The 27,994-nt window shown below is 40.7% G+C and overlaps 1 protein-coding gene across 1 annotated transcript in view; it reads left to right on the top strand.

Moving 5' to 3' along the window:
* The first annotated feature begins 441 nt into the window (after positions 1-441).
* PRKAR2B (protein kinase cAMP-dependent type II regulatory subunit beta) overlaps positions 442-27,994 on the top strand; it is a 76,483-nt gene continuing 48,930 nt past the window's right edge. The window contains exon 1 of the mRNA XM_071423917.1: positions 442-1,047. Coding sequence (XP_071280018.1) covers positions 720-1,047 — 328 coding nt within the window. The 5' untranslated portion in view covers positions 442-719. The remainder of the gene's footprint in view (positions 1,048-27,994) is intronic.

Below are 27,994 nucleotides of genomic sequence, written 5' to 3'. Positions count from 1 at the left end.
ATAATATAGATGAATATAAATCGACAGCACTTCTATGCGTATGAATGATGTGCAGAAGAGCTTTAAGGTGGTGCATGGCCGTGAAAAAGCACAGCAGTAATCAGCTATGAGATGCTACATGCACTGCGGTCCCTCCCTGAGCGGGGCCGTGTCCGCTCATCGGGAATCCCCGCTGCTCGCCAGGGCGGATGCTTGGACACCCCGCAGGGAGAAGGCGCTCAGTGCTTGTGTCCCCGGCAGCCCGGGGGTGGCGGGGGCGGCGGTGCCCGGCGGGGCCGTGTCCCGGCAGGGCAGCCCGTGCGGGGGGCAGAGATGCGCTGCCCTGCCCTGCCGTGCCGTGCCCTCCGCGCGGCCCCGCGGCTCCCGGCAGCGCGGGCGGGGCGCGGCGGCCGCAGTCCCCGGCGGGAGGTTGTCATGGTTTCCCGGGTCACATGTGCGCGAGGTTCCCCCGGCGCGGGGGGAGGAGGCGCCGCCGCCGCCGAGGCTGCCGGAGCCGCTGCCCCCCGCGGGCCCGCCCCCCGCCCGCTCCCACCTGCGCCGCCGCCCGCCCCTTCCCGCTGCCCACGGGCGATCCGCCGGGCGCGCCTCGTCCCCCGGGCCGCCGACCCCCGGCCCCGGGCTCTCCCCCCCTCCTTCTCCTCCTTCTCCTCCTTCTCCTCTCCCCTTCCCCTCACCCTCCCCCTTCCTGGCCGGGCTGCGCCCCCCCGGCCGGCCCCGGCATGAGCATCTCCATCCCGGCGGGGCTGACGGAGCTGCTGCAGGGCTTCACGGTAGAGGTGCTGCGGAGCCAGCCCGGGGACCTGCTGGAGTTTGCCCTCCAGTACTTCGGGCGCCTCAAGGAGGAGGCGGCGACGGCCAAGGAGGCGGCGGAGAAGGAGCCGAGCGGCCGCAAAGCGGGCACCGGCCATGACAGGGGCACTCAGCCGCCGCGCCGGGGCCCCCCCGACGCCCGCGGGGTCAACTTCGCCGAGGAGCCCATGCAGACCGACTCCGAGAGCGGCGAGGACGAGCAGCCGCCGCCGCCGCCGCCGCCGCAGCAGTTCCCGGGTAAGGCTCCCCCGCCTCGCCGGGCCCGGGGATGGGGGCGCGGGGCGGCTCCCGCGGCCGCCCGGCCTCAGGTGCGCGGCCGGCGGGCATGGGGGTCCCGGCGGGGATGGGGGTCCCGGCGGGGATGGGGGTCCCGGGCCGGGCCGCCCGGCGTGGCGGGGGCGGCGGAGCGCGGACACGGGCAGCGGCCGCACGGCGGGCACGGACCGCCCGCGCTGACGCCAGAGAGCGGAGCCCGCGGGTGGGTTCCCGTATCCCGCGGCAAACTTTAACCTCCCGGGCTTCCCCCGGTGTTCGCGGTGCTGGTGTTTGGCATACAGGTGTCACCAGCTGCATCGCTTGGAGCGTGTGAGCCGGTAATAGACTAGCAAAGGTCTGTCTGTATATCTCCTTTTTATAGGAGCAAATCTGCATTCCGTAATTAGTGCAAGGGTATGTCTGCCTTAGAAAACACCTCTCGTGGACATGCTACTGTATTCACGCACTTGATTAGGCGTTTTGCGTAGATGCACTTATATGTGTTTTAGAAAGTAGAGCACAATTTAAAACATAATTTCTTCCTGAAAGCCAGAGTGAATTTTTCTGCATTTAGAAGGGCCTGTGGAACAAGTGTTGCTGTGACAGCAAAGAACATTTGCAGTATCTTTGTGTTTGAAGGTAACACCGATCTACACGCAGCTAATGACACCTTATCTTTGTGTGGCTGACAGGTTTTATTTCGAGACTGTGTCAATCCATCTGCTGGTGTGGGTTATGGGATGGGTAGGAGCTGAAGTGCTCTGTCTTTGTGTCATGGGCAGGCTGACTGAAGGGTCAGTCAGTACGGTTAGATGGAGAAGAGGAAAGCGTCCAAACTCCTTTATCTTTTTTTTTTTTTTTTTTGAGGATATTGAAGTGTACCTCATCATACCATCAAAGCAGTCATCCCTGCGAGTCGTGCTGGAGGTAGATTTACTTAGCAGAGTACAGAAGGCATTTGTTTGCTAGTTGAATTTCAGTGCGGGTTTTTAAATGATGTGTTATGTGCATTTCATCAGGAAATGTAGATAAACAAGTGGGCGTTTAAGAAGTGGGTAAGTTTTCAAAATGCTTCATGTTACCCCATAAGACAGTCGCCATTCTTTTCATCTGTTCTTTGCAGCTATACCCACGTGTATTTAATGAGAAATTGAATCTGTCAATCAGGTTCTGCAGATTTATGTGGTAATTTTAAACTCTAATGCTGATTATGTGAGATTAGTAGAAATTTGAAAATTTGCTGTCTTTGAAAACTGAAATGGTCATAATGTGGAAGAAAAAAATTATTATCTTAATTCACTAACACTAGATGTGGTCTTTCAAACATTAATTATTCTAACACCAAACAATCTAATTGGTAAATGGGAAACTGGAATGTTGTATGGAGGGAAGTGCAGAAAAGTAGTTTTATTTATTAATGTGTATGTTTTACACACCTGTAACTTTACAGGGTGCTCCAAGAAGCTTTCTAAGATTTTTGAAGGAATACCAGTAATCAAGATTCTTTTGACAGTCTTTTTGTTGTGATTGTGAAGAGAGAAAACCATTATTGTCAATTTTCTCATTAAGGGACCTGCTAGAATCTCTTAGTTTGAATTAAAGGAAACAAAAAATGAAAATATTTATGAAGCCATGTGAAGGTTAATAAGAAGTAACTCATGGTAAATGATTGCTAATAATGTGCTTGTGTATGTGTGCATTGTGCAGGAGTGTGTATTTTAAATTCAAATTTTATGTCTGCCCTGAATATATTCTTCTAAGGTAACATAACAATGCATCCACTCAGCCTTTTCTTAATAACTGGAGGCATAAAGGCTTGTACTCAAATATTTGTCTAATGGGTTTACATGCCAATTTAAAAGCATGTTTCTTCTATGCTTTTGCTTTCTCTTTCTAGAAGTAGCAATTCTTAACTGAAGTTTGGGTGAAGTTTTAATTTTTTTTTTGCCTTTATGAATTATTAAACTTCTTCTGTATAGCAAATTTGCCCTGTTTGCATCCTTATGAGAGGGCAATAAATTTGAAAAGTTGATAAGCAAATGTAGAATGAATACCTCTGTGAGGGAGGCCAGACCTGGTCGTGGTATCTTTCCTTTGCTAAAGCCGTACATTTGAAATATCAAAGTGACAATACTCCTTAATTAATTAAATCAGAGCATTGGTGAGCTCTCACTGTAAATGCTCCAAACCTATTTTTTTCCCCTACCACATGTTTCTAAATACCTACAAGCACTGCAGTTGAACTCTTTGTCAGTATTAGTTTTGTCCTTGAAATGTATTTTGGAAGGTACATGAGCATTATCCTGTTTCAGAAATGATGAGCTGAGGCATAAGCTGTGTTAAAAAGAAAAAAACCCTGTACTCAGGATTAAGAGTTATATGTGAACCTTGAATTAGACTCTCTTTGGGTCTCTGCTGTGTCCATTACCTCACTGCAGAAATCACATAGAGGCAAAAGCAGTTACCTTGTCTGGGGGGAGAACTTTGTGGTATTGGTGTCATAGTTTTGAATAGGCACCTGGAGTTAAGGTGACCTCAGAAATGACATTCTTTATGCTCAGAGCATTTAGATTATCCCCTTTGGAACACACAGTTTAATTTGGGAATGTTTTTCAGGTTTTCTAGTTGATATGTTTGTTTGGTTTTTCTAAAAAAAAATATTTAATTGTCCTATGTGGGTCTATTGGCATTAATCAGTTACAACAACTAATCCCTACTAAAAAATAGCAGACACTAAATTGAATAGGAAATATTCATAAAAATGAGCCCTATTTTAGAAAATTTGTCCAACTTTTAGCAGGTCTGAAGTACGTATTAAGATTTATAATACTGAGTCTGCAAAATTTGAAAATGCTCATTGAATTATTTGGTTTTTTTACAGTGACTATACTTTTCTTTTGATGTTACTACTTAATGTTGATTTGCAACTTATTTTGATGGGCAATAACCTATGTAATTTGTAACAGTTGTTTGAAAATATTTGCCATAGATAAAAATTTGCATTTCATCTAGCCTTAATATGAATTAGTAGAGGAGTTTTTTGAGGTAACATTGCTGTTCTTTAAACTCAAAAGTAGTGCTGCATGTATCATTTGGCAAGACATAGCTTCTGTTTACTTTATTTTTCTTTTGTTTTGTTTTACTTTGGTTTGTTTTGGTGTCTTTCTCAGATAGTGGTGTATTTTAACAGAAAAATACTACAGCTGTCCCTCTCCTCCCCCGTGTGCTTCTGTTGGTGTGTTGGTTGCTTTGAGTTCCTTCTTCGAAAACTTGAGCTAGAAAATGCAAGTCTGTATTTCAGCTTTACCCACTGATTGTGCCTAAATAATATGAGATCACTGTTTAGACAAAACACACATCTTCTACCTTACAATGCCACTTTTAAAGGCATGTCTTTATTTTAGTTCATTTATTCAGTCTCAAGTGCTTTACAGGTGTACTATTCATAGAAATTTTGAAATAATAGGTAAACTGTAGAAACCAGAAAAAACTTTGCAAACAACTACAATTGTGTCATGGTAATGGGTAGATTAGAGCAGTGGAAGGGGTCAGTAAGGACAAAGGAGCAATATAAAAATACATACAAGTTGTAGTAGGATATCCTTAAATAAGGGGCTGCATAGAAAAGCATGTGAATTTCTTATAAATGTGTGTATTCAAACTAAAATCAGCAATATGATGGGTAATGGCTGAAATCACTACCATCTGATATGTAGTTAGCCAACCTTAGAAATGAAGTTTTAATAATTTCTACAGTCACTCTTTTGAAATACAGAAAGAAATAAATCATTATTTGTGTGGTTATAAGGACAAACCCCACTGAAGCCCGGCTGGGGCAGCCTTGCTGTGGGTTTGTGCAATTTGGGAGAGAGAAGTTTCCAGCCACAGCCCAGTCCCTTGGGAGCATGGCATTGCTGGAGCACTCCTGGGCAAGGCTTTGGCACAGATCTCCTTGCAATTTGCTAGGCTATGCCTGCTGTTATTCAGAGAATAACATGTGTAAATTAAGTGTTCAGGGTGGGTGGTTGGGAAGAAGATGGATTCTGTGAGGGAAAAGAATTCCAGCTGCAAGAATTTGGTGCCTTGATGGTCCAGTGGGTCTTGGTCAGGGGTTGGCTACTGGCTGCTCTTTTCTATTAGTGTACACAGTCACAAAACTACAAAGCTTACTGTCTGGGCTAAAAATCTTTAAAAAAAATGCAGATTTTTCAAATAATGGTTTCCAGTATTTTTGACAGGAGCAAGCTAAAATATTTTCTTTCTGCTAACAGTTATTTTAAAGAGTAAACCCAAGCAAGTTGGCAGTTGTTTGTGGTCTGTTTGTTTGTTTTCTTTTATTCCTTAATCTCACACAGGTGTTTTATTCAAGTTGGGAGGTTTGTCATCCAAAAACTTTGACAAAATTATAAGCAACTAGAAATGTGAAGTTGTGATATGTATCATTTAGTAGCCTTTGTTGGTAGGACTATGACTCCCTTTCAATCATATATCTACTTGTGATTGTAGATGAAGGGAATACTTTTGACACAATCATTTTTTTTTTAAAAAAAGGATGTTTATATTAATAATTTAGTTGAAATGATAGCAGCCTCCACTCAAAAAGTATTTATGCATCCCTGCTCAAAATTAAGCATGAATGAGTGGAAGTCTCTCTGCTGGTTAATATTTTGTTGAATAATTTATTTATTATTCAACAATAAATAAATAAAGTGTATTGAAGAGAAGCAGGAGGAAGTTCCAAAGACCTGTGGACATAAAGATAGTAGAAGTATACTAAAAATATTTGAATTTGTCTTCAGCTTCTTTTTCTCTAAGGAAACAACGTGGAGATAATTTTGGCTGACTGTTCAGCTTGGAAAAAGAAAACAGCCTTAATTCAGGATGTATAGGAAGACATAAAATTTTGCTGGCATGGGTTTGTAGCGATTGCATTATGAATTATAACCTATAAGCAGTGTCAGTACTAACATTTGCACAGCAATGCTCAGTTTCTTGCTTGTGTCATGTCTGTTTCAAAGGAGAACCTGCTTCCTCAGGAGCTCTCTAGGAATATTGTTTCACTTACTGACTTCATTTCAGTTTCCCAAAGAAATCTTATATTTTTTGTTCCCTGTGTTTACTCCTGTTTATGCATTTAAGTGAATGCAAAAAACCAATTTATTTCCCTGCTTGGTGAAGAGAATAAAGCTTAATCTCTGGACATTAAGAGAGTGCTTGTTTTTAGAATGCACTCCTACAGCACAATGACCCAGTGCTTGTAACCTGCACAGAGGTGCTTCATGCATCTGTCAGGAAGTTAAGCTTGGTTTAAGACCTGTATATCTCATGGTTTATCCCAAGTCTGTTATGCAGAAGTATTGCATTGTGTTCTCTGGTTCTGTCCAGTTCCCTCAGTCTGTGTGAAATGTTCCTAAACAGTCAAATCTCTGCAGACTTACTGGCCTTAGCTGCTCCTGTAAATCTGGAACATATGGTTTGGAAATCACACATTTAGGTCACAAGGTACAGATTAGTCAAGGTACAGGCTGCTGCTGCACTTCTGGTTTTCAAATATCAAAGATGACCTCTAGATTGGGAAATTTCATTTGTTGGGGCAGTGATGAAAGAAGCAAGAAGGCAAGGTGGAAGGCAGGACATGGGGAAGAAAAGGAGTCAGTGTGCGGTAAGGAAAATCCAAAGGCAAAAACAAGAGGTAGGAGGAGATACAGAACTGGGGTAAGGGGAGAAAGATAAAAGAATGGACAGCACATGTGAGAAAGCACATGAAATTTTCTGCCCTTGTTTTTCTACCCAGCTATAGCCCTGCTGTCCCAAATTTATATCCTGAATTTTCTACTGAGATTCTGTTTGGCTTATAAATATATTTCAGAAGAGCATAAATGTGACCTTAACTAAAATCAGTGGTCAATGCGTTGTAGGATGTGAATTTGGTCATCTGATGCTGAGAGATCTTTTAAATGTTTTGACATGGTCATCTCTTGTTACCATGTCTGGAGCTTCATAACACTTGCATTTTAGTGAAAGTTTCAACTCAGGTTGTTTTATGGAGGTTCCAGATTGGTTTCAAACGTTTTCTGTTTTAAAAAATAATAGTAGTGGTCATTATGGAGAAAGTCAACCTGGCTGAGAGAGCCAAGATGGTGCTGATGAAGAAATGAAACATTGAACAGTACACAGCAGACAGGGTGAAATGTCCCTACTTTTAATGCTTAATACAAGTCACAGTGGTTATTTCATCAACTATTATTTTAATGGAAATGCCTTAAAGTCACGCTGTAGTGTAACTATTACCAACCCAGGTTTGAACTCCTATTATGAGCTTCAAGTGAATGTAATTATACAGAAGTTCTGTGCTTTAAAAAGGTTAGCAATTTTTAAAAAGTGAATGAAGGAGGGAGAAGAGTTTGAGAAAAAGAGCCATTAAAAATGGCTCAGTGTTCTCTGCTTCTGGAATAGGTCTTGACATACCCAAATTGGAAGAAGAGGAGGTGATTTTACCAGGGATGATACATTTATCACACAGTTTGTTTGATATTGTTGCTTGTTTTATGGATGTGGGTGCATAAAAGATGAACTCTGTGTATACATGAATTACTACCTGCTAGATAAACCTGTCAAAAGAAATAAGCTTGTCTATAAGTAGATATTACCATAAACATCCATCAATTAGGGTGTTGTTTGAAAGTATTCTTATGAGATTTCTAAAGGAAATATGCACTTTTTTTCCCCTTTCTTTGGGACATTGGATGATGATGGTAGTGAGTCTAGATAGCTTTATATAGGGGTTTTATACTGAAACCCCTTATCCTTTCAGGGAGCCCTTTTAGGATAACCCTTTCACATGCTGAGTAGGAATGATCGCCCATTTGCTGCATGAACAGGATGCTTTGATCATGACAATTAATTACAAACTTGGGGTTTATTTAATCTTTTTCTTCATTGAATACATTTTTTGGTCTGTAGATCAGTTTTCACTCATAGTACTAAACAAGACTTTGTTGAAGAGGGTGAAATTTGCCTTAGAGTGTGCTTTGTTTTCTCTTCATTTTTTACATTTCTAATTGACTGGCATTATTACAGTTTTCCTTGTAGAAAAGCATCATGTTTGTCAGTTTGATTTTTCATTAAAAAATATGAGGAGCTCTGTTTCAGTTTTTTGTGCACTTAGTGATAAAAATAGCAGAAGTACTCACAGAGAATTCCTATTTGCAGTTTCTAGGCAGCGTAATACACGAATCCAGATTTATATCAATGCAGCAAGTAACCCAGAAGACACACAGTTTTGGGGTTACATCAAAAAGATGATGGGAATCAAATGTCCAGTGCCTCATTCAGCATTTCCAGTGATACCATGTCATCCAAAAAAGTGGGAGGTCTGAAATGAAGGGGGATGGAGACAGGATGCTTGAAGTGGATAGGGGTAAAATGCAGATTGTAGGTACAAGGTATCCTCAGAATGACCTGTACAACAGACATATGGCAGTTTGCCATCCTTTCCATAAATGGCATCCTTTTAGCATTGCTGCTCAGAAAAGTAGTTTGTGGATCACGGATAAATAAGGAAATTATAAAGAACAGAACAAAAAAAAATCCAAATTTTAATTTAATCAGCCTTGCCTTATTGTGCTATAACACACTGAATAATGGAAGGTAGACTTGTGAAAAGCATGCTGCAACAACAGAAAGTGTTTTTCACTTATGTGTGTGACTCTTAAATTGCTTAATGAGATTAAGAAAAGAAATCATCAGGGCAAGAACTTGAAGCTGAGAGCTTGAGCAGGTAAAGGATGATAATGAGAATAGCTGTCTTACACATACAGTTTCAGTTATGTGACTGAAGTGGTTTCTGCAAAGCTGGGCTAAAAGGGACAATTAGTAAATATTATGAAGACTTCCTAAATGGAGGGTCTGGAAAATTGCTATATAAAATAGATTTTGAAAGGAGAAGTAACATGAAGTAACATCTTTCCTGCTCAGTCATTCCAGATACCATCCTGCTTGTATAAAGGTTTTTATAACAGCATCAATTCCTTCTGAAACCCTGTAATGCAGATGTCAAACATGTTTTTATAAATAGTGGTACTGTTTTCATATTGTACCTTTTTAGCAGAGATGTCCATTGTAAAGCATGCCAGATAGGAAGAAAATAAATCCTTTCCCAACACTGGAAAGAAAAGATTCCTTGCAAAGCCTCAGTGTAGGCTATAAATAAAAGATGTACAGAATTCTTGGTGTTGGGATGAATACAAGCTGGAACCAAGCATAAGCACCCAGACTGCCTGCCCAAGCACACAGGCTGAAATTCTTGGTGTGTTTTCCCATTCTCATTTTAATGATAGTTTGTAATGCTAGTGTGAAAACCAGAATTCAATGCCATGGGTTGTAAGGCATATGTAAGTGTTGCAGGAGATGGGTTAATTTGAACTTGAAAGTGACAGCTTTGCTGTGGCCTTTTTTGGGTGACCTCACATATGAATATATATTGTCACTGCACTGATCTGGTCCTTCCAATTTGTTTCCCATTATTTTTACCACTGAAATTGTTCCTTTTTAGATCCTCTCTCTGAAGCTGTCACACTTTTCATTGATGCTGAAGAACTCCATCTTTGGGCCAATAATTGTCTTTGCTAAAAAATGCAGACTAATACCACAAGTCTTTGAAATCAAGTCCTTTATCAAGAATTTTTGCTATTTAATATCTTGGAAATTAATGTGTAAAATGAAGTAAATATGTTTCAGTATTCCTTCTGTTTTAACAATGGTTAATATGATAAAAAGAATGTCTAATAGAGGGCTGGAATTGTCCTGAGATTTCTTGTTCTCTTCCAAAACAATGTGATACTCATCACACTTGCAGTCATAAACAATTACAATATGTGCTATAGACATCTATCAAAATTTTATTAAGACTTCAAACAAAATGTTTTCTACCATTGGAATAAACCCATTTTTTCACCATGAGTGAGTTTTGAAAGTTGCATATTCTTAATAATTGATGACATTAAGCACGGAGGGAGAGGTTTATTTTTTGTCCCCAGTTGTACCTAATGTCTACTGAAATTGAGAAGTTAGGATCCGGTAGCTTTATCAATCTCTTTCTTCAGGAGTCTTTTTAGTACTAGACCCAGTCATCATTTGATGTTTAGTTCTATTTTTGGGGGTTTTATTTTTCAGTTCTGAACTCATAGTGCTTTTGCTTTCCAGCCATTTTGTTCAATAACTTTGAGTAACATTCAAGCATCTGTCTCTAAAACCCATCTTTTAGCTGATAAATTCTCTCTCTCTACTTGTTTTTAATTGGGAGTCTAAACATGAGAAACTTTGATCTAGCCTTCACCACTACAATATTTAAGCACCTGTGAGGTAATTTAAATACAAAGTTAACAACTTGCCTTCCTTCCTGTTGCTTCAGCCTACAGGAAATATTATTTAATGCCTAATGCACATATAAAAAATTGGTTTGAAAGAAGATAGATGGTTATTTATTCTTAGATACTACTAACTTCAATTCCTGTTAAAAAATTATCTGCAGTATTTTTCTGCATGTCTCCCTTGCTAATCTGTCAGTTTTCCCCTTCTATTGAAATGTAGCTGCTGCTGGCAGTTGAGGTGGGAGTAGATGTAGATTAATTTCCATTATCCACCTTGCAAGAAGAGGTAATTTGTTCTTCTGGTTTTGCCTTCTTAGTATCAGGAATAAAATGGAGTCACTGATTTAAGTGCACCATAATTTGCTGTCTATCTGGAATATATTGTCATATGAACATGGCTCATCTGTAATTGCTTCAGTTTATGGCCTCAAAAAAATGCAAAAAAGAAGAGGAAGAATGTCATACTTTCTTCAAGTCCATCCTTCAGATTATTTCATTAACCACAAATGCAGGGTTTGGGAGGTATAGGGAGGCTGGGAAGTCTTGGGAAATCTAATCAAAGAACAGTTTGAGAAAGCTTTGCTTTCCATGCAAATGTGTAGGTGTTTGTCCTCTTCTCTGTTTTTGGGAATTCGAGGCGTTTCTCAACAAGAACTTCTGTAAATACTGCTAGAAAGACCTGAGTTTCTTGCTACTGCCAAAATTGGATGTCATTGATCCATTTCCACGAAAGAGAGTTTTCCTGGGAAGGTTATATGGAGCACAAAAATACAGCAGTGTGTTGCAACCTACTTCTTCCATCTCAACCTTTTTTTGTTGGCTGAAGGATTTTTCTCATACACTGGACTAAAAAAAACAAAAACCAAAAAACCATCAAACAGTGAAAAGAAACAAATAGTAGTAGGAGGTAGCAAAAGAGAGTAAGAAAAATTTCATCTTTTGCCGCTGTTAAGAGGATATCAAGTGTTTTGTTTTCCTTTGCCTTTTAAAGAAAGTGTTTTGTGTTTTGTTAAGTGTTTTGTTTATTTTGCTTTTTTTTTTTTCCAGTATGTGAAATTAAGAAGGTTGCTTGGTCTACTCTTTATCCAGAAGCTCAGTCAGGGGCTAAGATCCATTTCCCTTGTTTTGAGCTAAAGTATTGCAGTTCTGTTTGGGAGTAATGGGAGATAAATCACAGAGGTGTGTGTGATCACCTTCTCAGTTGAAAGGAGGCAGATGAATATTTACAATTGTAGCATGACACTCACTGTCTTCATAGCTGTAACACCAGATAATATAAGATCATCTGGGACTGATCTGTACAGGCCTTTCAGAAGAGGAGACAAGTAATGGTGACTAGTAAAGGTGACTACAATGATCTGGATCCAGATCATTGTAGTCACCTTGGTGTCAGCTTGTACCTCATATTACTGAAATATGCTTTTTGATGTTAGAAAAATGTTTTTATGTCTAACTCTGGAAGGATTCTGCCACTATAGCATGTGGATCCTTGACAGAATCAAAACTAAACATGCAAATGAGCTGCAGAGAGACTCCTTAAATCCTACAGGTGAAGGAGAGTATTAGTGCTTCTCCCTAATAAAGTTGGCCATTTATTGCCTCGTCTAGCTTGGAGGTGACAGACCCAAGGTCCCTTTTGTGGGAGCTGGCCTGTGGTCCCAGTCCTCTGGAGGGGTCTGTACCAGCAGGCACTGCTAGAGGCCTCATTGGCATGGCACAAACAGGGCATCCTTCCACTGCCATGGGGTAATTTCACCATGAAGCAAAACTATTTTTGTTCTTACTATGAGCCTAGAGTTTTCTGCACTTGTTAAGATGTGTTTAGCTTCTGAGAAAGCAGTTACTATTTGTGGTTGTGGTCACTATGTTGCCATCTGATGTCTCACCTTTGACATCTATTGCAACGTCCTTATCAGAGAATTTCTTTCTTTTATCCTTTTTAAAGTTTTGATGTTTATTTGCTGAAGTTATTGTATAGTTGCTTGTGGAGAACTAATAAAACTGACTACACATCTCTACTGGCATGAGCCTTCTTTGGTACTCTAAATCATAGTGTGAATTTATTCCAGCACCAGTTGGTTGGTCTGGTGTCCTGGGGTGACTTTATGATGCTTGTATCCCCAGTTGTCTCTGTTTTTGCTGGATGTTAAGTTCTGCATCTTTCAGGCTGCTTCTGAGGGCGAGGTGGGCAAACAGAAGCAGCACTTTGTGCTCAGGAGCTGCACTCACTGCTCCACATTCCCTCTCCTGGACTGCGCTGTCTGCAGCACGGACAGACAGACAGCAGGACAGAGCTCTCCTTTGCTTCTAGTTGGGTTTTAGCTGGCTGGGGCAGAGCAGTTCCCTGGTCAGTGATTTTCCTTTTGCTGGGAGCTGTCCAGCCCTGCTCTGGGCTGAACACCCAGCAGAGCTCCTGGAGCTCCCACCTGGGGCTCACCAGGGCCGCGGCATTTCCAGCTCAGGAGGGGCTGGGAGGGACTGAGCCAGCTGAGCTACAGCCACAACCAGGACCTGCTGAGTTTGCCATCTCTTCAGAACAGAGAGAGGTTTGCTTGTTTGATATTCATTTTTTATGCTTGTGAATGCTTTTCTTGTTAAATAAACAGGTTTTTTCCCACTTTTCTCCAAGGAAATATTTTCCTGAACCAGTAGGGGGAAGGGCTTGAATCTGCTTTCTAGAGGAACCCCTTTTGGAGTTTGCTCCCAAATTTGCTCTAAACCAGGACATATGGGTTCAGTTCAGCTGGGATGGAAACAATCCAGCTTGATGGCCTGAAGGAGGCAGTGGGTACATGCATGGAGTGTGTATTGTACCCTTGGAATGCTGAGTCTGATTCAGGAAGCAGCTGATTCCTAAAGGTGCACTACAGTGTTCAGGTGGAGGAAGCACCTGAGTGTCTGGTTCAGAGCCATCTAGTACTGATATTGAGAATGTCTAGTGCTGATCAGCTGGCAGGCCAAGACTGAATTTATGTGACTTGTCCTTCATGGTAGGTACTAGTTTGGTATCAGCTTCTGTTTTTCACATATTATTAGGAACTTCTTTCCTTTGAGACTTTTCTCATTGTTTAATTCATTGGAAAATGGTTCAGCAAGTTCAGTTTTTTCTTTTGTTAAGGAATTTGTGTATCACTTGAACCCATGAACTTGCCCTTGCTTGTTTCCAGTGTTTGAATGACTTCTGCTGAAACCAATTTCAAATTGACAGGTGAGGTTCTGTGGAACAACACTTGTTCTTTCTAAATATCAAGAATAGAAATGTAATTGCTGTGACACTTGCAGAGAGCAGTTACCTCTGACTGATGCTTGGAAAGTAACAGGAGCCTAGTTATTGCTGAAGATACCTAGAAGTATTGCTTAGATGTATTTGTTTTGTTTTCATTTGGAAAATGTACAAAGGTCAGAGTATGAACACATGTGCTGCTTTAAAAATGTAAAGACCAAGCGAATAAGATGTGCACATTTATTCTGGAAACCCTACTTTAGATTTACTTCTGGCTAGGAACTGACATTGTTTAACTTGTGCTCTGCATTCCAGGACAAAACAGTTTATAGTTTACTTTTTTTCCAGATGAAGAGATGAATTTAGCTTTCCTTTTAGCGAGAGCCTTTAATGCGGTACATTTTAGGTATAGTTTTTTCCCCCTCTAAAACTAGCCTCATGCCTTTCTTGCACAAATTGTGTTTTAGAGATTGAGCAGTTGCAAAGTTTTCTAAGGATAACTTCTCCCTGTGTAGGTATTGTTTGATATGGGCTTCTGTGTTCCTAGAGTGAGGATCAGATGGATATAACTGATTGAGCTTAAGGGAGTGGAAAGAAGATTGAAGTTTTGTAGTTGGAAAGTTACACAAATTCCAGTGAGAATGTGAGGTGAAACTTGGCACTGGATACAAAACTGTCACTCTTTTCCTGTTTGTATCAAAAGCAATTCTAATCATACTTCTCAGTTTTAAAAAAAGTGATTTTGGTGATCAGTAGTTTTGATATCTAAGATAATACATACTATTTTTATTTGTCTGAATTTCTGTTGTCAGATCCCACGTATTTTATGGAAGTAGTTTGATTTCCAAGTAACTTCTTATTTTAAAAGCAAAAAGGAGAGCTTTGAACTGGAGGTGTGAAACAAATGAAAGAGGCATGTTTATCAGAATTACTGGCATGTCTATAAAACTGGATGGTGATAATTTATAATCCTTACAGAAATTTTAAGGTCATGATACAGGAACACCTATGGTGACCATAACACTGTATGCTATAGGAAATACATACTTGTCTGTTTTTAATAGACTGGCCTGATGAAACTCTTGTAGTCCATCAAATTAGTGATAAAAACATTTTAAAAATGATTATATAGGGTGTAGTATACTAACAGAGGGTAACTTCCCACATCCTACCAGTCGTAAGAAGTACTTGAAAATTGTGGGAAAAATTTATTTTAATACTCTGTGGGTCTGGATGAAATCCACAAGACAAAGGAATTTAGACTGAAGGCTAAGTTTTTGTCTATTCTAATCTCATCCCTTGATAACTATCCTTTAAGGAAGAAGAATGATCCACAAATTTAAAATAGGCCTCTGAGAGTTAAGACAAATTAGGTTAAATGTTCATGTGTGTCACAGTCTTGCTGTGTGCCTTTGAGTAGTTTGCACTAGTGGCTGTAAATTGGCAAAATGGAATATTTGCCATTCCCAGCTTGCTGGGATCTTGTAGCAGTATGTATGTGAAGGATTGTGAAGGGCTCGTGTGTCACTGTTTGCCTGCAATACTGAAAAAAACTTCTGTATCTTAGAGTCCAGGGCCCAATTGATGCTAGAATTTAAGAAATTTTTATCTGATGTGTCATTTTTTCTGGCCAAATATAGAAAATGATGAGTTTTTCTTTGATTGAAAGGTGCAGGAATACCTGAGCAATCAGCCCTTTTAACAGATGAGACCTCTATGATTTGTTTAGGCTACAGAGATTGCACTTAAAAGTGTAATAAACCTGAGATTGCATTGCTTGATATTCCTAGCTCATTTTGTCATTTACCAAGTTCTTTTTACAAAAGGTGCTTGTGGCTGTTAGCATGGGCTCCTGCCAGGTAACTATTACAGAATCCTGCCTTCAACCATGTGCTCTTCAGGTCACATTTAACATAAAGGTCATGCATTGACTCTGCCTGTAAAAGGTGAATAAGTTTTTAGTCTTAAGTCACCATCTTTCCTTAAAAAAAGTTGTCTGTTTTTATAACTTCATGGGGTTTTTTTTTTAAAATCCACTATTAGGACAAAAAGTGTTCATCTATTTTTTTCTTGCCCAAAATAATCTCCTCATCTTCTCTTGTAGTAACCTAATGTGAATGCTGAGAATGTAACTGAAAAGCAATATTTATCGTGATTTATTAATTGAATGTCCTTTAATTTCACAAACTTCCTAAAGCAGTCTGTGTGGATTTTGGTTTTTTTTTTTTTTTCTTTTTTTGAGAAAGCAAGAGAGAAATGTTATAAAATTCCAATTTAATTTACAAAAATGGATAGGTTTTTTTTTCTGCTGAGGGTTTAATGTGAAACATGCATCTTCCAGTAAGTTAAAGAAGAAACTCTAGTGTATCTTTGTGAGTACTTGAATATCCAGATCACTGGGCCAGTCTGCTTTTCAGCATGCTTGTTTGCACATTGTCTTAGCTTCAGAAGAAGAAATTTTAGTGCTTGCCCTTGGAATATGGCATAGCCTGGAAAGTAGGGCATTTTTTTTTTTTTCCAGAGGTGTGGGTTGCTAGTCTGCCATGTACCAGTCAGGTAGTGTTTTGTTTTCCTTTTTTAATGCACTCTGGACATTTTCTGTTTACCTGATTAAAAGAATTTCTTGAAAGGCAGTGTAGGCTGTGGGAAGACTATCAGGACAAGTAGCACTTTGTCATACACAAATTAAAGCATTTCTGCAATTTCCCAAAGCAGGGAGTCTGAGCAATATTCCAGATTATCTGCATCTGCTAGTCTGCCTTTATTCTGGCTCTGTATATTCCTGGTCAGTACCCAAATCTTGGCTCATATTCCCAGGTAGATAAGTGTAAATAGACAATGTGAAAGTGTGTGTTGGACTTCTTGGATGAGTCTACAGGAAAGGAGTCTTTGGGTCATAACCCATGACATTTGCTCTGGTGGGTTGTAGCTGTATTTCAGGTAATTGTGTCACGATCACATGTAATTTTGCTATGGAATCTGAAGTGGAAGCATAGTAGGGGTTTTTTGTTGTTTTGTTTTTGGGGTTTTTTTGTTTGGTTTTTTGGTTTTTTTTTAAAGCCCTCTGTTGGAAGACCATTATATTATGTCAAGAATTATTTTGTTGCCTGATGACTAATGAGTCTGTTGGAGAATTTTGCTGTCAAGAGTCATGGAAAGTTGGCCCCTGCTAGGAATCTCACAGATAGTTACTGGAGGAAGTCAGGACAATGTTCTCAAGCATCCCTAGCCAGGGAAAGTACAAAATGGGTGTGAAAGTGTCTGTGATGCTGAAGTTCACTTACAAGAGATGCAACTTTTCAAATGCTGCCCAAACTATTGAGCAAAATGGAGAAGTGCTGAAAAATCCACTACTTGCCATTACTAGACATTTCTGAATGTGATCCACATGTAATGGAGCTGAAGGGCATAATGGGATTTAGTTTACATTTGGAGTGCTTTTAACATTACTGCAGTATCAAGAAAAGAAATTATAGAAAGAACATCTTTGTATCTGTACTTTGACTACCCCTTTTCCCAGGGAATGTTTTTCAGGTGCTGCCCTGAATCTCTGTTTCACATTAACACAACAGAAGGTACTGAAATAAATGGGTGTCTGCAGTTTCCTTTGCCACTCCTCAGCTCACTTGCATGAGTTGACTTGCTCAGAAAAGGTGTGTCCTGTTAATCCATAAGGTCTGCTCAGCTGTGGGATCTCTTTGTGACCTCTCCATTCTCTTGAAAAAATGAGTTATTTGCCCTCAAAGAATCCATAATTGAGGCACAGGTAGGAAGCAGTTTGAGAATAAAAACTAGATACATAAAGGGGCTCAAGTGGCAATATTTGGCATCATTATGCACAAATTACAGCTTTGGGGCACAAAAATCTCCTCACCAAGTCAGGGTGTAGTCCTGGAATGTTCTGGGGATGTTCTGTATTGTTACTGTGGAAGAGAAAAACAGTCTGATATGAGTGTAGGCCTGGAAAAAGATGCTAAATGAAGGCATTACACCATAAATGTACTGTGTTAGCTGCTGTTTGCCTCTTGGCACTGGGACAGTCACATGCAGCAGCTTGGGTCTGTGCTTCATCATGGTCATATAAATGTATGTATCATGATGCAACAGAAGTATCATGACTGAGTAGGAGACAGAAACTGGGCTGTGCAAAATGCTGTGCTGGGAGTTGCAACATGTTCTGCATGCCTGCATTTGCTAGAAGAGAGAGAGCAACAATAGGGTAACATGTTTGAAAATTGAGAGCTGAATATTTGAGGGGGAATTTCAGGATGAGGATGGTGTGATCATGGAGATGAGGCCCATGCTCTCTTTGGTCAGTTGGTAGCCATCACAATGGGTCATCACAAGGGAGTGGGTCTGAGTCCTGCCTGGTCACTTGGAAAGTAGCTATCCCTGATTGTCACCATTCTTTACCTGCCCACTTCTGGGGAGAACAACTCCCAGCTGTTCAGTTTTGGAGGTGCCATTTGTAAGATCCTCAGTTCACTGTTGACAGCATGATATGTCGATGTGGTGCTCCTCCGTGTCATTCTTTGTCAATAGAGAGAACAAAAATTTGCTTTATTTTAAGTCACAATAGATTACTGTTGATGGATTTTTCTTGTTATTTACAGTCCTTCAATTGCTCTGGGAGATCTCACATGTCTTCAGCAGCAGCTGATTGCATTGCTGCTGAAGCAATGTCAACAAGCCAGCATCAAACTAACTCAAAAATTAAGCCTGTGAAGATTTGTGGAGTCACTTAGGTATCACTGTCACCAGGGATTTTTGGTGAATTTCTCTTTGCCTTTCCATGGCTCATACAGACATTCATTAAAGTCAACCTGAAACACACTTGGGGTCTCTATAACCCCAATCCATCAGTGGTCTTGTGGATGTGGATGGTGGTTCTGACTGTTGGAAAGGGAGGTAGATGCTTGTATTATTCAAGTAGAATCTGTATCTCACCACCTCCTTCGACTCCTGTTGTCCCACACATGTGCAGGGGCAGATGAGAGCAGATACTGCCATGGTATCCAAGGTATCCAAGGCCTGTGCTGAAGTGAGTGCAGCTGCCAGCACCAGCTGTGCTTCCCTGACTGCCCCCTGAGAGCTGTAAAGGCCAAATCACAGAGGGTGCTTTGGCCAGCAGCTTCACTGCCCTCCCCAGTAGCTGCTTGCAGTAATTTAGCACTGCATGTATATGGGAAGAGAACAGTGGAATATTTTGGATTTTGTCTTTTCTCTTCCCTCCTCTCTCTTCTACCTTTGACTCAAACTCTCAAATCTCTACACTAGTTTTTGTAGCCCAGGCTTTTATTGCTGGTGTTGCCCAGGTCTGTAGCCTAAGAGTACAGGCATTAACTATAGAAACAAACAAAAAAATAACCCCAGAAATATCCCAAACCTGTTCTCAGAAGCCACAGTCAGACCTGTGGGATCTGAGCTTGGAGAAGGTGTCAGCCACCAAGTTAAGTGACTTCAGTAGGTGTGTTCCTAGCTGGTGTCAGGATACTGGGACTTGCTCGTTTTGGTGTTTCACTGACTGCTTTGGTTGGCTGCCAGACATGGACAGTTTGTCTAAAGTGGGAATTATGTTATTTGTAGTCTAACCAGTGGAACCTCTGAGTAGGAAATGGGTGGTAGGTTCTGCCTGTGGACTGTTAGGTGTTTTGTTAGTCAGCATGCTGGACTCAAGGAAGCACTATCCTGCCATCAGTATCACCCACAAGCTGCTTCTATGTGGTACGAGTGAGGACAAGATATTTCTTAAGAGCTTCTCTTTTTGGCTGTGCTTATATTTAATTTGTTTGGTTAGGGTTTTCTTCAAATTTATTTTCTGAAACAGCCTTTCTTCTCATTATATTAAAGCAATAACTCTTGGGGTTTGGGCTTTTAAATCTTTCTTTCTTTACAGTCACTGTGCTTTCTGATGAGGTACATCTCTCAGCCTGTCTCCAAAACCAAATGTGGAAAATGTGCTTTGCCTCATTATCTGAAAGCTAACAAAATTGTCTATTTTAGAACTGAATAGCTGGGAATTCATTATCATGTATGCAAGAGAAACTCCCTTTGAGTACGTACTGTTCTTAAAATATGCAAACTTTAAAATATGCATCAAATCCAAAATCTTAGATTTCACCAGGAAGTGAATAAGCAGGCAATGCAGATTGCAGATTATACATATTCAATACTTCTTCATCAAGGTATTTTGTACCACACATTTCTGCCAAGGCAGTCCTTGGAACCAAGCAGAGTCTTTGTATAAAATGTTTGCTTTGGAAAGTTTTAATGGTGTTTGCCCATATAGGATTTGTTGTAGTAACCTGATAGCAAAGTGACGAAAACATGAAAAATAGTAGGAAAACCTGAGTCTCAAAACCTTTGAGGCTTTAGATTAAACATGGGTAGTATGAATGTGTATGGGAGAATGCAATTATGTTCACCATTGTCAAATGATATAAAATAGATGAGATAATTATAAACTCTACACAAAAGTGCACTCCTTCAGAGAAGAATACTGACATCTTCTCCAGCCCACTTCCACCAGTGAGATTGCAGTGTTATTCCTTTTGTAATAAATATATCTTGTCAAGAGACAAAGACAGGCCAAAATTTTGTAAAAAATAAACCAATCAAACAAACCAACCCTCCCCCCCAACAAAGGACCTAAAGCACTGTTATGTAATGGCTAAGAGAAGGAAATCAGGAGAACAAGTCATTCATGTAAAATCTTTGGTGCTCTAGTTTTCAGTTTGACAGAAATATTGTTTCAAGGACAGGTACAGATTTTTTATTTCATGAGATGCTGAACCTGAAGCAATTATGCCAATTTGATCCTTTACAGGATCCCAGCTGATCTGGGCATTGCTGGTAGAGCTTTGGCAGAATGACCAGTTTTTCTTGTGTATACATTGGTATACATGCTCCAGGCAGCAAAATTAGAAAGCAGAAAAGAACATGAAATGGATGTAAATGCCTATGCAGCAGTGTTAGAAAGCAAATAACCACAGTATTCTTAAAATAGCTTGTGAAATTTCAAGTAACAAGAAGCCATTTAGAGATGGTAAGAAGGTAAGCATTACTGACGTTTTGTGTCAGATTGTTTGGTAGCAGTTGTAAGCTGTGCTCTGCCTGTAGCAGAATATCCCTTGGAGATGGTAATACATTAGCAAAGCAGTGATGTTGGGTGTAGTGATCATGTTAAAAAACCCCAACCTAACAAACAAAAAAAGCCCAACCCACTCTGCTAGGGCAGAAATAAAAACAGAATCTCTAGGAGGTGACCCCTGCTGAAGCAGGGCTGCAGGTCTTGGGTCTTGTCCCTGTGGGAAGGACTGGGGTTTTGTACCCAGGGCATGGCCCAGGAAGATTGACCTCCCTCATACATTTATTCCATTGGTACTTTTAGGCTCAGTTTTCCTTTCAAAAGGTGTGAAAAATGCCAATCACTTGTTTTTAAAATTTTAAAAGTTTAATAGTAATGAAATGGTTATAAAAATAGTAATACAATTAGAGTAATAATAATTTGGACAATTTGGATTAGGACAATATGAGACAATAAAGGCAAAGAGTTACGGACGTCTGGGTACCTTCTTCTGGGCAGCACCAGCCTGAAAAAGGACACCCATTAACAGAGGATTAACCCTTAAAACCACTAACCTGTTGCATATTCATACACTTCATACATGATGCATAAATTCCATTCAAACACAGGATTCTCTCTGATCAGTGTCAACTTCTTCCTCTTAATCCTGATGGTGTCTTCATGGCTGAGTGAGGTGGGAAGAAGTTCATTTCTTCTGATAATGGGGCAATAAATTCTCTTTCTCTGAAAGATTCAGGTGTCCTGTGGCTGCTATCTCAGTGTGAGTCCTTTCTTTAGGAAAAAAAAAAGTATCTTACATAGCATGGTTTCTATTTTAACATTTTGTTATAACCTAAAACTATATTTAACACACTACTTAAGAGAATTAATACAGCGTTACTTTCTAACACAACACATATAATATTCATTTTAATATTTGCAAAAAGCCAATATAAAATACACATTTTTCACAAAAGGTGTTGTCTTTGACACTACTACTTTTCATCGTATATCCTGAGTAATCCAGGGCTGAGGGCAGCAAGTGCTTCAAACCAAGATTTCCACACATGTACACATCTTCTGCTTCTACATAGACAAATTCTAACACAAATTAACTTTTTTACCCTGTGGTATTACACAAGATTAGAAATATTGCTGTAAATTTTATATATTTGTTTCCTCTTATCTAGATCACTGATTACTTTTAATCAGATAATGACCAAGTGTACTGGTCACAAGCAATAATGAGGATGAATTTCTAAGGGCAAACATACTAAGTAATAGGATACATATTTAAGATAGGAAAACTCATCAACATCTTCACTTTGTTGCTTTAACATGGGACACTAATCTGAAAGAATAGATGTAAAAATAAAATTTAAAAAAAAGCCTAAAATCTTGATCAAACTGTTTGGGTGGGAAAAATCAACATTTGATTCCCAATTAGGAGCTTTGACAGCCCATTTCACTGTGTTGGGTCATTGGTCTAACATATCAGGCAGCCATTTAATTTTTTTATTTTCAGTGCTGTGCTCTCGTGTCCTGGGATGGCAGCTGTGCCTGGAGGGCTGCAATGGAGGGACAGGGCTCTTTGGGAAGGACAGGCAGGAGAGATGAGGGGAGGGTGCTGCCCTCGTGCCAGTGACCAGCTGGGGGGCATGGAGCAAAGCCTGGGGCAAAGAGGAGAGAGCCTGTGGGTCAGGATTAAAGGGAGGGCAGGGACAGGGGACGTTGCAGTGGGGTCTGCTACAGCTGCCAGGCCAGGAACCACATGAGGTCCTCTGTGGGTGTCCTCACATTCAGAACTCCTGGTGTGTGGGATTCACATTCTCTGAACATGAGAGAAGCAGAGAAAAGAATGATCAAAACAATTCTCATCTCAATTTCTGCTCCTCTTGTTCACAAGTGGAATGCATTGTGGAAGATTGTTTACCTGAAGGGAATTGGTAATTGGATTCTGGTGTGGGTGTTTTGATTCATTGACCAATTGAATCCAGGTGTGTGTGTCAGGACTGTTGGCTGACAGTCATGAGATTTTGTGCAGTTCAGTTGAGTGCAGTTGGGTAGTTGTGCAGATTCAGTTTAATGTAATATAATATAGAATAACATAGTATAATAGACCAATTAATTAGCCTCTGATATCCATGGAGTCCTCCTCGTATTTCTCCCTGCCACTGGGCTGCAGTGACCATAAAGTGGTGGAGTTTGAGATCCTTAGGGTGGTGATTAGGGTGCACTGCAAGCTCAATACCCTGGACTTTAGCAGAGCAGATTTTGGCCTTTTTGGGAATTTGCTTGATAGAGTGCCATGGGAGAAAGTCCTGGAGGGAAGAGGAGCCTGAGAAAGGTGGTCAATATTCAAGAATTACCTGCTCCAAGCTGAGGGGTGATGCATCCTAACAAAGAGGAAATTGGGTAAAAATGCTAGGAGGCCTCTATGGATGAAGAAAAGAGCTCCTGGACAAACTGAAACACAAAAAAGAAGCCTACAGCAGGTGGAAGCAAGGACAGGTAGCCTGAGAAGAATACAGAGAGATTGTCTGAGCAGCCAGGAGTTAGGTTAGGAAAGCTAAAGCCCTGAAAGAAGTCTGATCAGGGATGTCAAGGCCAGCAAGGAAAGCTTCTGTCTGTGATATGTTCATGATAAAAATAAGACCAGGGAAAATGTGGGCCTTCTCCAGAAGGAAATAGGAGACAGGATTATCTGTATATGAAGAAGGACAAGGTCCATGACAATAAAATTGTTATGGACCTTGTTTTCTCCATATACAGAACAGTAAAATTGCTTCATCCTTTGCTGGCAAATGCTCCAGCCACAGCACCCAAGTTGCAGAAGACTTCAAGTCCCAGAAGGGACTGGGAGAATGAGGAACCATTTGCTGTAGGAGGTCAGGTTCAATATATTCTGAGGAACCTGAATGTGCACAGGGTGGTGGGACCTGATGAGATGCATCCATGGACTCCAAGGGAACTGTCCAAGGAAGTGGCTAGGCTACTGTCCATCAAATTTGAGAAGTCATGGCAGTCAGTGAAGTTTCACTGACTGCAAAAGGGAAAACATAAGCCCCTTTTCTAAAAATAGGAAAAAAAGGAAGACGTGGGGAACTACAGGCTAGTCAGTTGTACCTCAGTAGATACATACAGTGAGATACTCTGATTTCTGTGTATTTTAATCCTTTTATAGATGCATTGATGTCTGCAAAGACAGCAATAATTATGTATGTATTTGTTTTGGTACAGATGGTTTTAAAATCTCTAAATGTAATTTTTAATTTAAAAATAAATTTTAAGGCATCCTATGAGATTAAGCCATTTTTTCTTGCCAACATCTACTTTTCTTGCAACAGCCAAATAATTCTCTCTCTCTTTTTCTCCCAGTAGCACATAAATGCTACCACTATAGTGGTGTTTCTCCCTCATCTTTGGCTTCTCAGTCAGCCTACAGGATTCACTGAAAGCCTGTGATACCTTCATGCCTCACTGCCTGCATTCTGCTCTGTATGGGAATGCACCTGTCTGTGTGCACTCTGTCTCCCTGGCTACAGAGCAGCCTCAGCTCCTTAGGGAGCCCTTTCTTCCTGAAGTGTGTGCTTGCAATGCCTTCCAGCAGCACACCTTTCTTTGCATGGAGCCAGATCCCTCTGTGTGCAGGTCCTGCCCTTTTAGGAGCTGTGGGAATTCTTCACCGAGGTTAATCAGAGTTTTGGAGTGGGCTTCAGACATTCTTGAGATGTTAAGATTTGTATATTGGGAAATTTGGTGGCAGTGTTGCTGTCTAACCTGTCAGGTTCTTTGGCTGACTGGTACATACAGGAAGCACCTGTGGCTGTGATTTACCTTTTCTCTTTGTGTAAAGGCCAAACCTATGTGCTGCTGTTTTTCTATTTTGTTTTTAATAATTAAAAAAATCCTCTTCTGAGACTGATTTATTTGGTGGGGGAAATAATAAAACATAACTCATGTATTTCATCATTGAATATTACCATTGCTGTTAAATTTCCAGATTGAAATACAAATATTTTGAAAGCTGTGCTCTAACTACTGTACTGCCAGGACTGTTTGTCTTCCAGATAATAGCTGTGTATTTGCTGTGCTCATCCCTTCTTCTCATGCCTCACAGTTGTCATAGCCTCTCACAGAGAAAAGACAAGAACCATTCTCCATAGACCTGGCAACTTCTTTGTCAGAGTCATTTCTTCAAACTGTCAGTAAGTTTGTCGTGCTTTCCTTGAGATTTTGTGAGGTCTTATCAGTGTGAAGGTGCATTAATATAACTGTATTGTCTTATGTTGGTCTCAGCCTCTGAAACAATCATTCTACCTGGATTAATCCTGAGCTAAAATGAAAGTTTCCTGTGATGGAGGGAGATTAGAAGGGCTCCAAATTACAGTTATTATCTGTGGTATCCCAGCCTATCACTGGGTAATGGGGAGTTAACTCTATTTCCTCCATTTGGGACATAAAAACATGAATCTGACTAAAGCATGTATTTTAGAGAGGCATTCATTTAGATTTGATTTGCCTTTGTTCTGATTAGGTCATTCTAATTATTATTTATTATTATTTATATATAATCATTCTAATTATTATTTATTATTTATATCTAATTATTATTCTATATTATCTGTTGTGAAAGAAGACAAGTGAATATAAGTTAGCATAATATTGCAATAAGCATAATACAAAATTTTCTCAAAGTTGAGACCTTTGAGAAATAGGTAAGCTTGGAACTGAAAAGGTGGAACATATACTGGCCATGATCCTCATCAGTTAAAATTTAGCCTGGGATTTTCAGATATATGATGAAAGGACCATAGGTAAATCAAGAATAACTCAACCAAAAACAGGAGAGTAAAATGGAATAAAATCAGACAGTGTGTTGAGAGCAGGTTCTCAGCCTATTGTCCAAATCTGGGCTAGGTTTGACCCACTGACCTAAGTGGTGTCCTTGAGAGCTTTATCACAGTTTTGCCCTCAATAGAATAGGAAAAAATGAATTATTTGGACATGACATTTGTTTCCTAAGCTCACCTGGGGCATTTGCACTTTCCACACAAGGAAGACACATTATGGTGTGGATGTTTCTCTTTGTCTGTCCATTAAGCTACATGAGCAGTATTCCTGCTTTATAAGTAAGGATGGGGTATGGGGGGCTATGGGGTGCTAAATTGAATATTTTAAACATGTAATAGCTTAGTTTAATTTTTGAGGGGTTTTTATTTATATGTTTTTCTTTTTTTTTTTTTAAGGGAGTTTAGTCCTTTGCCATATGAAGAAATTGCAGTGTCTAATTCAAAGTGAGGCTTGTGGAAAGTGTTCTAATTTTTACTGACACTGAAGATTAATCATTAATCCCCTGCCAGCCTTTGTCACTGTGAGCAGGCATTTTGGCTTTGTGTGTTTTTCTCTAGAAGAGCATCACCTTGAGCTGCTCTAAGTGTGGCAGGAGAGTGAGCAGTGTCCTGCTGGCCTCTGTCCCCTGGGCAGCTGCAGGGAGTGGGGTGTGCTCACCCTGGCTTGGGTGCCTGCAGGGTTCCCACACCTGGGGATGTGTCTTTGCTGTGGTTTGCAGACCTGCAGGAAGCACCAGGTCACAGCTCTGGCTGTCAGAGAGTGCTCAGGCATGTCCTTATCAGCCCCTGATAGGCGCAGCCTCTTCTTGAATCCCAGGCTTAACAGTCCCTGACTTTTAGGAAGGCTGCATATCTAATGTCTGTGATGTCTTTAGCTTCTTATTCCAGGTGACATTAATGGCACAAGAATCTCTGGCAGTTTCTGAAGCAAAAACATTTAAATTGTGAGTTTGCAAAAAGAGACAGCTCAGGCTATCAGAACAGGTTAAGCATCTAGAGGATGCCCAGTTAGGATCCTTTCATAGCATTATCTTCTTGGGCTTGATTCTCTACAAACCACCCCACAGACTCCCATTTCCTCATCTGCTTACAAAGTTATGCTGCTCTTGATCATTTACCAATTATTTATATTTACTTGCTTGACCTGTAGTGCCAAAATACTTTAGAAGCTGTACTTCCATACAGTTCTCCTGGCAAGGATTTTCAAACATGAATTTCAGTTGCTAACAAGTGACAGATTGTGGAATTCTCTCTTATGTAGTGCTAAGAATCAAACTACTGGAATATGTCACATAGGTTTGTGCACTTTTGAATGGTAATTTAATCAAAACCTATCAGGATACAGACCTTTGTCATTTCTCTCTCATACATGCCCACCCCACACCCTGATAATTTTCCCCTGTGAAGTTTGTAATAGATTTTGGTTGAAACAAAGTAGAACATGAAGAGTCACAGTCATTGACACAGATTGGAGTGTCATCATGCTTGTAAACAAGATTATTCTCTGTGCACAGCTGTACATTATTTGTTGTGATGCAGCACTCTTTCTGATACTGTAAAAAATATGAAATGTCACTGGACATATTCTGAATTTATCTGTATGTCTGTATATGCCTTTTATTGGGAAAAATCCTGCCTTTTGCAAGGGTGAGGTTTTACAATCCATGAGTTTTGTTCCTTCTGTATTTGCACAGGTTTGTGGCACTCGAGTTACTGAGTTGTTTTCCTAGCAAGTAGTTTGAATTGAATCATTTTGAACAACCAACCCTCAGCACAGTGTGACTCTAACCTTTAGGAATAAGTATATTTTTGCTGTGGAGTTACCTTCAGTAGCCACGTGGGCATTGCCTCATTCCCTTCCCACGTTTGCTCCTGCTGGAAAGCCAGAGCTGTGAGCTGCTGCCTGTGTCAGCACTGCTGCATCTGGCCGGGTATCTGGGATGGGGGGACCCTCCCACAAGGCTGCCTGGGTTTCACATTGTGGGGAGCAGCCCTTGGGCAGCCTGCAGAGCACAGAGCCAGCTGCTCTCTGCTGTGCCTGCTCTGAGAGTCCTGAGAGCCTGTGTGTGCCCATGGCCGGGAGGAGAGAGGAGAGCAGTGTTGGGAAGCAGGGTGGGAATCACAATGCCTAAGCACCACTCCTGTGTGTGTGTAGCTCAGGGCTTGCTCCTGTGGATTTAGGTACAGTATTCCTGTGTCCTGTGAGGGGGATTTCAAAGCTGCCCTCGTAATTCAGCCTGGAGGCCAAGGCTGTCTCCTGGCATCCCTGTCTCTCTGGGTACCACTTCCACTTGAGCTGTGTGAATCAGGACAGTCATCTCAGTCCAAACCTAAGAGTCAGCCTCACTCAGATCTCAGGAAGGATGGTGGCTAAAAACAGATGTCCAGGGAAGGTGGTAATCACAGGCAGAAGAAG

This window comes from Agelaius tricolor, unplaced genomic scaffold (assembly GCF_023055355.1).
Source record: "Agelaius tricolor isolate 1412-34295 unplaced genomic scaffold, bAgeTri1.0.p SCAF_3, whole genome shotgun sequence".
NCBI lineage: Eukaryota > Metazoa > Chordata > Aves > Passeriformes > Icteridae > Agelaius > Agelaius tricolor.
Note: the sequence above shows the minus strand (reverse complement) of the source record. Positions and strands in the feature narration are given on the sequence as shown.